Here is a 13255-nt window from a genome sequence, read left to right on the forward strand (position 1 = left end):
GTTTGTCCTACTGTTGGAGCATGAGCAAGCCTTCGACGACGACATTCGGAAGCATCTGTTGATCATCGCGTCCCTCCAGAACATGCTTGACGCCGAGGTGGAGAAGCAGAAGAGGCCGCGCAGCGGAGGTTCAAGGCCGGGAAGAAAGAAGTCGAAGCCCTGGCAGAGGATGGAGGGGCATACCATGCTGCACAACGACAAGGATCATGGTACAAAATGCTGCGAGAATTTCCTGTGATGCTTGGAAGCATCGATTGCATGCACTGATCATGGAAGAACTATCTATTTGCTTGGCAAGGTATATAGAAAGGGCGTCATGGATATTGCAGTGTGGTGCTTGAAGCTGTGGTAGATTATGACCTGTGGATTTGGCATTCTTTATTTGGCATGACGGGATCACAATGACATCAACGTGTTGCAGCGGTCTCCGATGTTGAGCAAACTAGTGGAAGCTCATCCTCCACCATGCAACTATGAGATCAATGGTCACCAATATACCAAAGGCTATTATCTAGCCGATGGTATATATCCGAAATGGGTCACTTCTGTCAAAACAATCTCGGCTCCATTAGGTCAGAAGATTTGCCACTTTGCTTCGCGACAAGAGGCTTGCAGGAAGGATGTCGAGTGGGCATTTGGTGTGTTTCAAGCATAATTTGCAATCGCCCGGTACCCTGCTCTAAGTTGGTATCATGACCAAATGTAGGAGGTGATGCATGCTTGTGTGATCATGCACAACATGATCATCGAGGATGACCGCAAGAATCAGGTCAAGAGACATGTTGGTCCATATTAGTGTCAGGACCCTCTTGCAGAGGTTGATCATAAGGTGCCTGAAGATTTTGCTGATTTTCTCGCCATGCACGCAAAGATCCGTGGTAGCAATGTTCACGAGCAACTTCAAAATGATCTCGTTGAGCATATGTGAAAGGTCAAAGGATTATCAGCAAATGCCGTGGCGCCTTGGTCTAGCCTCACTTATTATATTTGTGTAATTGTTTTATTTTGTGTTGTATTCTAATTTGAAAACAATTTTGTCAAATATATTTATTTATATGCTATGTTTAATAAAATGATTGTGTTTTCAAATACTTTATCGAAAAAAAAATTTGGGGGTCGCGTTCGGGGGGCGCGGCTGGGAAGCGACGTCATCTAAACACAACACGAAAAACACGTCCCCAAAACGCTCGATCCGGCGCCGTTTGAGAAACGCTTTAGGAGACCGGCTAGAGATGCTCCGAGACACTAGCCTCCCGAGCGCAACCGCTTCTCAAAAGCCCGTCTTTATGGTAATTGTACTCGACCTGCCTAATAGTACCAACAAATATATATTGTTCCTAAATAGAGTCTCTCTTGTAATGGATACTACTATTCTTGCACTCTGCTCGCTTCAACTACACAACTAATTAACTTTGAATGAGATTGTGTCTCGTGCTCCACCACCTCATCGGATCGCATTACACTATGTAGGTATGAGAGGCATCAGGAACTAACACTTTCCTACTGTGTCAAAGTAGTCTACTGCGTGTTACGCTGTTTCAAACAAATGTGCTTTGTGCAATAGAGTTCTAGAAGGGATGGCACACAAACAGTGGTCGGCTGCCGCCGGGAACTATTAGGTTTGGGACAGAAGACCCCCTAAATTTAAAATGGGACACTTAACCCCTAACTATGTAATACTAGACAATTGACCTCTTAGCACTACAACAGCGGTTTCGCTCAGTGGTATCGCTGACGTGGACTGGATTGGGCCAAGGAGGCGTTGCATCCTCGTCTCTTGGCGTAGCTCTCTGCTCCTCCGGCCTCGGCCGCCAACACCGACGGCGACGCGCCCCTCCTCTCCCGGCGCAGCCCGCTACTCCTTCGGCCCTGGCCACCGACAACGGCGACGCGCCCCTCCTCTCCAGGCGCGGCCTGCTGCTCCTCCGGCTCTGGCCGCCAATGTCGATGGAGATCCTCGTTGGTTCAATCTGCAACTGGCTGTCTTCAAACAATGTGCCGCCAACAATTCCCGGTGTTGCGGATCAGTTCCACCACAGGACTCTGCGACAGCCTCCTCATAATCATCTCCGTGCAGACTAAATTTCCATCGTGTGAATCCTATTGTTACGGACGTGCAGGTAAGCTATATGTGGTGCCGCTTCACAGATTAATTTGCTACGTGCATGTAAGCTATATGTGCTGTCGGGGATCTCATGAGAAGTTCCACAGCGATGGGTGGAGCCCCGCCATTTCTGATTTGCCCTGCTCCGGGAAGCCCCGTCGTCCCCTACTCCCCTTATTTTCCCTACTCCAGGGAGACCTGCCGTCCCCCGATTTGCCCACCTCCGGTGGAGCTCCGTCGCCCTATTTTTCCTGCTCCAGGGAGCCCCGCCGTCGCCCGTTTTTCCCAGCTCCGGTGGAGCCGTGGAGCCTCGATGTCCCCGATTTGCCCAGCTTGTCTCTCGTCCTGTCTACTTACCCAGCTCCGTGCATGCGGCCAAATTCCAAAGAGAGGAAAGAGAGTATGGGAGCCTGACATGTAGGTTGTGTTCTTAACGAAATTTCTGTCAAAAGTCAAGCACCTACGTGGCTTAAACCACTGTCCATGCGAAGCAATACAGCCTAGCAAAACCGCTTTTATTGTGCTGAGGGCGTCAATTGCCTAATATTACATAGTTAGGGGCCCCATTTTAAACTTAGGAGGGTCTTCCGTCCCAAACCTGATACTTAAGGGGGTTATATAGACTTCTTTCGGGATGGAAAAGCATCCATGCGAGACATGAAACTACAATTTTACAACGTAACGTTTGCGATGGGTAGAGAAAGGGATCTGCGAGTGGGTCCTGGTGTGCAGCGGAGCGCCTAGCCGTGGCAAACAGGAAATGGCCGCTGATGGCGGCGGGCATGATCAGTGGCGGACGCAGAAAAAAGTTGGAGGGTGGGCACACCTAATTTTTTTTTTTGCACCTCCCCTAAATGTGATAAATTTTGCTAAATGCGTAACATACATAGCCAATAGATTGCCAACATTGAAGTTCATTACATATATATATGAAATGTGCAAATTACAATACAAATAGCACAAAACATGAAGAAAGTCTTACATGATGGATATCATAAATAAAAAATTACATCACTATGCTATCTCCATGCCTCTTCATAATTAATCCTACAATAACAACAGAAACAATTAAATTTGTATAAGATATTGATTGCCGTTTTCAATCATAGATCATCTTCTAATTCTACAATCTACACAGCTGCTGCACACAAATATCAAATAATTCTAATACGAGGCAAAAAAATATTGTCAAATGCAAACAGAGAACTAGAGAAGCCATGGCAGAGAAGAGAGCCGGACACGGACAGACGAACTGTCTGTCCAGGCCCGGTCCTGTGATTTTGAAGGCCCGGGACGAAAACTAGAATATGGGCCCCTTTATTTGCATACTCGGATATGCATACAAGCTAATTCACTAACGATGTTATCAAAATACAGATAATCGGTGTCACGCCAACTTTGTATGTCATCGCGCTGGCCATTGGCACGGTGCAACTCCTCTCGGCGAGCCACCGGCCATGTGGGACAAACTGCATTTACGATTACCGGGACAAACTGCACTCCAACATGGTGGTAAGGGACAAATTAAATCTCTAGATACCAATCATGTGTGGATTTTTAGGGCACGAACAAGTGGCAACTTGCCTCATGGAAAGGGTAAATATCAGAGTTGTCGTGATACGTTCATTGAATGCATTCGATGTTTCACTATCTGCCGCGCTGCACAGTGATTTTCATAAAGTTCAAGCGATACAATTCCGGAGAAATCTTTTGTATGGCTAAACTGGCAACACAAAGAGAAAGTTCCGTGACATAATATAAGTAGTCACATAAAAAACACAATCAACCAATCCGAACCTATTAAGACCAAGTTTGAATATCAAAAAAAGAACATCGTCACTATTCAGTAAATAGATCTTGTTTTTTAGATGATTCACTAAATTGATTTTTTTCGATAAAGGATGCTTTATTACTTTTGGAAGCAATTACATCCAGCCTCTGCATAACCAGGATGCACACAGCCGTATTGTTGTCTCAACTCCAAAAAGATAAAAAATAAAAATAAAAACTAGGCGAGATACATATCGGAACGATGAATCATATAACGCCTAAGGAATAGGTGGGGCATCTATCCGTAGACTATGCTGCCACCCATGTAGGGAAAAGTATCCCTCTCCGTAGCCTCCAACCGTGTACATACCTCCGTAAATAGGTCTCGGTTCTCCAGTCGCTGAAGATGTAACCACGAACGGAGAATACTTGTACATCTGTAGATGACCTGCAACAAAGAGCAATTTATATCATTAAAGATCTTGTCATTTCTACATAGCCAAAGCGCCCAGATAACTGCTAGCGCCCCCACCCTAAGAAGCAACTTAAACCTTGAATCGATACCATGAAGCCAATTGCCAAAGACATTGGCAACACTAGTCGGAGGATACAGGGCAGACGCTACTTGGATGACTGACCATATAGATCTCGCGAACTGGCACTGGAAGAATAAGTATTTGATTGTTTCGTCCTGATGACAAAAAACGCACCGTGTACTCCCATGCCAATTACGCTTAACAAGATTGTCTTTGGTGAGAATAACCCCACGACGAAGATACCATCCAAAAATTTTAATTTTTAATGGTATCTTCATCTTCCAAATCTTCTTATTGTTATCAACTGGTAAATCAGAAAGAAGGATCGCATTGTAGAAAGATTTTACGGAGAAAGTACCATCTACATGAAGGTTCCATCTAAATTCGTCTGGTTCATGCGATAATTGAATATCTCCGAGCCGTTGAATTAAGGTATTCCATGCCACAAGTCTTTGTCCAAGTAAAACCCGTCTGAACGTCACATTCGGAGGTGAGGTAGCCATTACAGTAGCAATGGTATCACCTTGACGACGAGCAATCCTATAAAGAGCAGGATACTGTTCACATAAGGGTGCATTGTCTAGCCAAGCATCTTCCCAGAACCGTATCTGTGCTCCATTCCTGATAGAGAAAGTGCCATGGCGAAAAAAATCATTTTTTGTCGCCATTAGCCCAGCCCAGAAGTGAGAATCCACTGGTTTCCAAACCACTTGGGATAATGTCTTCGAACCGATATACTTTCTCCGAAGAATAGTTTGCCAAGTCCCATCCTCCGTGAGGAGCTTAAACAGCCATTTACCCGAGAGAGCTGAATTCTTGACCTCCAAGTCATGAACTCCAAGCCCTCCTTGGTCTTTGGGACTACAAACTATACTCCACTTAACCAGTCGATATTTCTTTTTCTCGCTGTCCCCTTGCCAAAAGAATCTGGATCGATAGTAATCGAGTTTATGCAGAATTCCTTTAGGTAGGATGAAAAATGATAACATATACAGTACCATAGTTGTGAGTATCGAATTAATGAGTACCAATCTTTCTCCCAGGGACAACAATTTACCTTTCCAGCTACTAAGGCATTTTTATAATCTTTCTTCCACTAATTTCCATTCCGCGATTGTAAGTCTCCGATAATGAATCGGAATACCCAAATAATGTCACTAAATTGATATGATAGAACAATCAGCTTTTAATCTAAACAAATGCTCATAGAACACTACTTATTCTTTTGAGAACTGAACCGGTGCGCTGCCTGCCCAAGCCAGGTGTGGCCCACCACTAGTTAACCATTCCCATGTGATGCTTAGAAAAGAAAGGCCCAAGGCCTAGATCGCTAAATAAAAGAACTAGGCAGAAAAAGAAAGGCCCAAAGCTTATTATAAAAGAACTGAACGGTTCGGGTGGTGGTCGCGTGGCAAATAATAGATGGTATATTATAAAATATCCCAATAATAAATAACCAGCTGAACCTGTTTTCGTACGACTCTCCTCCCAGCCGCCGCCTAAACCCTAGCCGCCTCCAGTTCTTCCTCCTCCATAGATTGGTTCCCCCTCCTCCGGTCGGCTTCGCCGGCGTCGGGAGGAGTGGAGAACCCGATCTATGCGTGGAGTTTCGAATTAAAGTATTGTTTTCATTAGATTATGTTAGGATTTTGGTAGCCGTCTTCTTGTTGGTTTCCCCACAATGGAGATGGCATCGTCTGCAATAAGTGATCTTCGGCCTTTCGTTCGGCGACGAGATCTTCTTCCCGGCGTCAATGGTGGTGTTGAACAATCACAATTTTCTAGGTATGGGCCTTCGGATCTTGCTTCGCCAGATCGATTTTGGATCTTTTGTCGTTGTTGCCGCGAGGAGGATTATCCTCGCAGTTTTTGTCCCGGCTGCTACGTCCTCGACAAAGCTAGTCGGTTATTATTCCCTGACATGCTGGTGTTGGTACTCTTGCCGATGTTGTATGACTGCTTTAATGGTTGCGTGCGTGCACGCAGCCTTGGCATTGCGGCTCAAAAAATTATGGGAGAACTTTCGTCGGTATCTACAGGTTTATGGTTCGTTATCTATCTTTGTCTGCCTTGAAGAGTACAAGATTGTGTTCTGGAAGAAGAAAGAAATTGAAGACCTCGAAGATTTGTTATTATCTTTTAGACTTTATTTTGTAATCGTTGGAGTCAGTTCATGTATCTCTACCATGTATTATTTGTTGCTATGAATATATATGGTATTGATTGTCAAAAATATCCCAATAATACCTTACTCCAATGGCGAATCTAGCGATTCAGCCAGGGGTGCTCCAGTACTGGCATATACCTAGGTTGGGACCCCTAGATTTCGGGGGCGCAGGGCGGCCGCCCCTCCCCCACCCCCCTAGGGCCGGCCCTGTCTCTGTCCAACTCCAACCTGCAGGAGGGCCGTGGGAGGAGGCGGCGTCCAACGGAGCAGCTCACCCAGGAGAGAGGAGGAGATCGGCGAGGGCCCGCCCGGGAGGAGGTCGGCGACGACGGCAAGGGTCCGAGCCGTCCGGCGACGGCGAGGAGAAAGGACGGGGAGCGACCTGACCGCGCGAGCTGGCAAGGAGAAGGGACGGGGATCGACCGCCGTGGACCGTCGGCCGTTCGCCGGCAGGGAGATCGACCGCCGGTCGCGCCGTCTGGTCTGGAGGCTGGAGCGGTCGAGCGGAGGAGGCCTGGAGCTGGAGGGGATCGACCATGAGTTCGTCCTGGACCTGGATGCCTTTCTCCGTTTCACGTGGGTCAGCAATTAAGGGTAGTAAAAAAATCTCACAAAATTTGGGGTGGCCACGGCCCACCCGGCCCACCCTGTAGGTCCGCCCATGGGCATGACTAGCGGTTGTCCGAGATTCAGTAGGCACTTTTTTTTGCCACAATGATCACTCCACCTAATGTCTATAAAACCGTTTGAAGTCAAAAGGCCAAATTTACTTTTGCTAGTCTCAGTAATCCACCTCTGGCTCTTCTTATGTACTATAAGCAATTCTATTCTTTCTCGAAACTAGACAAAAGATTTCTCATTTTCATTAATTGCTCAGTTAAAAACCGTGTGATAGCCACCACATCACCAACATCGGCCGACCTTGCATATAATAGATACTTCACACACACTGACAAGAAGAAACAGACCGCCGATCAAGGTTGCACTGAAGCGTCTTCATCATCACTCCTCGTGAGAAAGTAGATCTGCTAGAGAGGCGATGCTCTTAACAATAAAGGAAAACACCGACAACTGAACATGGAGCACGAGAGCGTGGCTGTTTATTTTTCTTGCCGTTTTATCATGATCTCGTGCGCCTGTCTACCCAAAAGGGGGGAAGGCTTTGAAGATCTCAAAGGCTCCTCAAGCCTTCACCCGTGACCCGTCCCACATGTATTCACTATTCTTTGTTCAACTCGTCCATCCAGAGACGAATCAGACAGACCACACAAGCAAAAAGCTTGAGAACACGTGGCACCATGCCATAGCCATAGCTGATACTAATGGGAATATCAACTCCAACACGATTAACGTTCTTATTACAAGCACCGTGCAGTGCCGTCCAGAATTTATTACATTCAGATATCTGTGAGACATGTCACGCATCAAGTATACTGGAGTAGTAGACGATACACGACGAAACTCTGCATCATCATATCACTTATCCCAAGCACCCGTCTCGCTCGATCGCCTACACTGCAAAAATCAAATCAATTTTTCTTGACAAGTCAGGTACGTTTCTCAATCAGATCCAACAGGAACAGAAAACGCATGCGCAAAGAACGAAAGAAGAACACATAAAGACTTGCGATCTTGGATCAACAAACTGAAAGTAAGATTGTTGGAGTTGGCTGCTTGTGCTTGCAGGCCTAATGCTAGCTATATCCAGTTTCAGCTCAAAGCAGTGTAGTATGATGTGCCCGACAGTTTCCACTTTCCACTCCCCACTTTCGATCTAATATTCGGTTGTCTCATCCATAGACTACATTGAGATGGATCATCTTTCCATCTCATTCTATGACAACATGCATCTCTCGAAAACTGAAGGCATGAAACCGAATGGTAATCATCAGTCTTCTCCATGGTTTTATTGACGTGCCCATTGCCTTCGAAACAATCTCACGTGTTCTGCAACTTCCATTTATATGGGATCAAAACTCCACCCACCACGTTAAATTTGGCACAAAAGTAGCATCTAATCGCATATATATACTTCCCATATACTACTAATAGACTCCCCCTTCCCTAGGTCTACTTCAACTGACTTGATAGCTTTGCATGAGATGATTTCTCTTCCTCTACCTTCTCCTGATGTTATAATCAATTACATTACCCTGTCTAGTAATGAGAGGTCTCGGAAACTAACCCTTCTCTTTTGGGTCAAACGATGCAAGATTTTAGTTCGCCACATGATCGGTCGGACCTGAGCATTGTGCTGCAGTTCAGGGCACATGAAGTCAAATGACATAAATATTTAGATGATGGATGTTCACAATAACCAGAAGGGGAAATAACACTTCTTGGCACGTATCTCTGATGCAAGGTCAAGGAGCTGGACTGACTACCTGAGGATCCTCTCCATATCATTTTGCATTTCTCAACAACTATTTATGTTTGGCTACAATTTGTCCAGTTGCTTCTCGTGGGTTTTCATAACCCTGCTGCGCAAAAATGGGATATGCATTTGAAATGGATGTCTGAGTTATTACGTATATCATGATCGATACAGAAATCGATCGAGTCATGAAAAACACTCAAATGCCAAAATGAACAGGTCCGGTTAAATTCCACTAAGGTTAAAAAAAGAACAACCCCAACCAACCACGATGGCAAAACGCTCCTTTTTTAGCTATTTTTATTTTAATAAAAAATCTTGTATGAAAATACATGCAAGAGGAACACCCTTATCATTTGAGCGAAGTGTCGATGTTGATATATTATTTTTAACGTCTCTAATTCAAAATCGAACATGAAATTTTTATTTCATTCGGCTCCTTTATGGATATTCCGAGCTTGGCTACAATTCCGAATACGCTATTACATGTTTGCACTAGTTTTTGTTGTTTTGGGGGGTTGGGACCCCTTTTGACGGGTCAGTGGAATCTTTATGCCCAAAACCCTGATTCGAGTAATCATTTATTTGGTACCGCTCAAGGAGCGGGAACTGCCATTCTAACTCAATTCTCTGTCTCTAAGAATATAGTAATCATTTATTTGGTACCGCTCAAGGAGCGGGAACTGCCATTCTAACTCAATTCTCTGTCTCTAAGAATATAGTACTCCCTCCGATCCATATTAATTGACTTCAATATGGATGTATCTAGAACTAAAATGTGTCTAAATAATCCATATAGAGTCAATTAATATGAACCGGAGGGACTAGAAAAAAGGGGTTTGTGCCCCGAGATCCGCCATAAAAGGCCAGCTTTTCTTTGTCGAGTGAATCATGGTATCCAATTCTGAAAGTGATGGGACATGTTCTGAGTAATTATTATGTTGAAATACCATCTGATCGTTTGGCTGTTGTACCGAGAAATTTTATTTTTTATTTCCCTAATATGAATGCCACGATCGTACAAGCGCCGAACAATCAGGTAAAAGGAACCGAAAAGCAGAACAACAGTTGAACACAGATTAAAACAACAGCAAGTGAACACGAGAACGACGTCATGGCTGTTTTTCCTACCGTTTCAGCAGTGACCCCGTACGCCTGTAGACCCGAAAGAGGGCGCAGGGAGCTTTTGAAGATCTGGAGGAAACCATCAAAGAAAAAGAAAAAGAAAAGCAGAGCAAACCAGGAGGCCAAGCTCTAGCAAACAGAGAACCACAAACAAGAAAACACGGTGAAAGAACAGGGAAAAACAACCAACAACTGAACATGAGGGCATGGCTATTTATTTTTCTTGCCGTTTTATTATGATCTCGTGCGCCTGTCTACCCAAAAGGGGGCGGTTTTGAAGATCTCAAGGCTCTCAAGCCTTCACCCGTTCGACATGTACTCTCAATTCTTCGCTCAAGTCGTTCATCCAGAGACGAATCAGACAGACCTCAGGAACGAAAAGCTTGAAAATGCTGGGCACCATGCCATGGGTGATACCAATGGGGATATATCAATTCCAACATGATTAACGTTTTTATTACAAGCACCGTGCAGTGCGGCCAGATTATATTACATTCAGAGATCTGTGAGACATGTCACGCATCACACATACTAGTAGGCGATACGCAGGACCAAATCCTGCATCATCAAGTCCCACTTCTCCCAAGCATCCGTCTCGCTCGATCGCCTACACTGCAAAAATCAAATCATTTTTTCTTGGCAAGTCAGCTACACGTTCTTGATCAGATCCAACAAAAACAGAAAACGCATGCTCAAAGAACTAAAGAAGAACACACATAAAGACTTGCGCGATCTTGGATCATACCTGCACGCATGGCCGGGCGGCCGGAGCTCAGTCGCTGTCGCTGCTGCTGCTGCTGTGGCCGTCGTCCTTGTGGCCCTCGCCGTGCTTCTTCTCCTTCTTCTTCTTCTTGTCCTTCTTCTCCTTGTGGTCGTCGGAGGACTTGTCGCCGTGCTCGCCGGTGATCTTGTCCTTGATCTTCTCCATCATGCCCTCCTTGTGCTCGCCCTCCTTCTTGTGCTCCTCGGCCTTCTTGTGCTCCTCCTTCTTGTGCTCCTCCTTCTTGTGCTCCTCCTTCTTGTGCTCGTCGCTGCCGCCGCCGATGTGGAGCGCGTCGCCGATCTTGTCCATGATGCCGGCCATGGTGTTGTTTCTTTGCTACGAACTAGTGCTTCTCAGGGAATTGTCAAGGAGGTGCTAATGGGATGAGATGATCTTGCTGTGATCTTCTTCGGCTCCTCGTCGCCGGTATTTATAGAGCAGGGGACGCGGCTCCGTGGCCGGTGGGGGCGGTGTCTGAAGAAACGGAAGGAGCACCGGATAAGAAGGAAACAGATCAGATCACGCTAAACGCAGACAAGGCAAGTGTAAATGCGAGGGCGATTATTAGAGGAGGCAATTGCTTTGTGCACACGAGAACCGTACCAACCGTTCTGCATTAGAAATGTGCATATTGTATTCTTTTCTCTAAAAGGAGACTATGTCCTGGTCTCTGCACGGCTTTTCTCTATTATATTATATTCCACAAAAAATATTTATTACATTACTCCATGTTGTCTACTTATATACATAGGGGTGAAAAATGGTAGTGGCTAGTCCATATTATCAGACATTCATATTCGAGTGATTCTTTTCTCTAAAAGGATACTTTATCCCAGTCTCTGCGCGGCTTTTCTCTATTATATTGTGCCACAAAACCTATTTATTATATTACTCCATGTTGTCTAGTTATATACATAGAGGTGAAAAATGGTAGTGGATAGTCCATATTATCACACATTCGTATTCGAGAAATAAAAAATGGAAGTGGTAATATCTACTTCTATGAGATAACTAGGAGCTTATTGTAAGTGTGATAGCTTGTGTTTACAATAATAGGAATTCCATGTGATAACTAGCTCTTGTAAAGTGCAATTTATTTGTATTCCTAAAAGATCGAGAGAATATTTGTTTTCCATGTGCGCTCTACTTCATCTTGCTAGGTAGAACCATGGAAGTTATTCCATGCGTCTACAACAATCTATACTTGTATTGAACATAATATATGGCCGCGCCAATTAATTTGGACAGGAGGGACCACATCTTTGAGAAAAAGAATGCTTCAAATCATATGCAATCATGTCCCAATAGTACCTAATTTTTTTAGTTCACCTTCTAATCACTCTCATGTGTTGTGTACATTTCTTATACGGAGTATGTCCAAGCATAATTTCTCTCATCCCATTTAATTCAAAATTACATATACATGTGTGGGATGAAGCCTCTACTCTCATGGATATATAATAGCCCCCCTTCTTGTTTTGCTTCAACTACACATTTAGCTAGCTTTGAAGGATATGATATATTTTCCTCTGCCATCTCCCAATACAATGTTCAATATGCATTACACCATCTAGAAATGTGAGGTCTCAGGAACTAGACCTTCACTCAGTTGGCAATCAATAAAAGAGACAGGTAACCCCGATGTTTAGTTAGACAAGAGGAATGTGGGATGATAAAGTGCCCTCCACAAATATTTAGGTGATTTATGCTCAGAAGAGCAATCAAGATGAACGTTACTTTAGGCAACAAATTTCTTGTGTATCATCGAGAGGCTAAACTGGGTATCTTTATCTAACGTTGACACCACTTTTAATTTGTTGGGAGATACCTGGGAGCCTATTGTAAGTGTATGATGGGTTGTGCTTACAATAGATAGAGAAAAATACCACGTGAGGATTGTCTCTTGTAAAGAGAAATTTATGTGTATTCCCGAAAGCTTGAGAAATACCTATTTTCATGTGTGCGCTGCTTCATCTAGGTAGAAAATGAAGGTTATTTAATTGTGTGTTAGACTGTTAGCCCTTGTGGTCTTCTCCAACAATCTATGCATAACATAATGTATAATGTACAATTATGTATGGCTATCCAAATAACATAACACAGTTATTTAGGCTCTTCAAGTTTCAAAGAGCAGGTAAGATATATGTCACTCCAGGCAATTAATTCCCCATGCATTGTCAAGAAGGCTACCTCGCCCGCTGTCCAAAGCTGGGAGAGACCTGCATAAGGATGGACTAAAATTAATGTTGATACTTCTTTCTTGGAAGAGGGTTCAAGCGGAGCATGGGGTGCTGTTGCAAGAGCACACGATGGCTCCATTGTGTTCTCTGCGTGGGGCACTAGCACTCAATGTCAATCGGCAGAAATGGCTGAAGCCATCGCTTGTCTCGAAGGCCTTAAACTAGCTATTAACCTC

The 13255-nt window shown here is 44.5% G+C and overlaps 1 protein-coding gene across 1 annotated transcript; it reads right to left on the reverse strand.

Annotated features, from left to right (window-relative positions):
• Window positions 1-10487: 10487 nt before the first annotated feature.
• Window positions 10488-11256, reverse strand: LOC124703898 (dehydrin HIRD11). The gene is made up of 2 exons (XM_047236138.1): window positions 10822-11256; window positions 10488-10688 (listed from the first exon to the last, which is right to left on the reverse strand). Exon 1 carries the CDS (start codon window positions 11158-11160, stop codon window positions 10849-10851), a length of 312 nt encoding a protein of 103 aa, XP_047092094.1. The 5' UTR covers window positions 11161-11256; the 3' UTR covers window positions 10488-10688; window positions 10822-10848.
• Window positions 11257-13255: the final 1999 nt, after the last annotated feature.

Source organism: Lolium rigidum, chromosome 3, assembly GCF_022539505.1.
Source record: "Lolium rigidum isolate FL_2022 chromosome 3, APGP_CSIRO_Lrig_0.1, whole genome shotgun sequence".
Taxonomy (NCBI): Eukaryota; Viridiplantae; Streptophyta; class Magnoliopsida; order Poales; family Poaceae; genus Lolium; species Lolium rigidum.

Excerpts from the sequence above, each read along its gene's own strand:
- LOC124703898 (XM_047236138.1), bottom strand. The coding sequence starts at position 11,160 with ATGGCCGGCATCATGGACAAGATCGGCGACGCGCTCCACATCGGCGGC.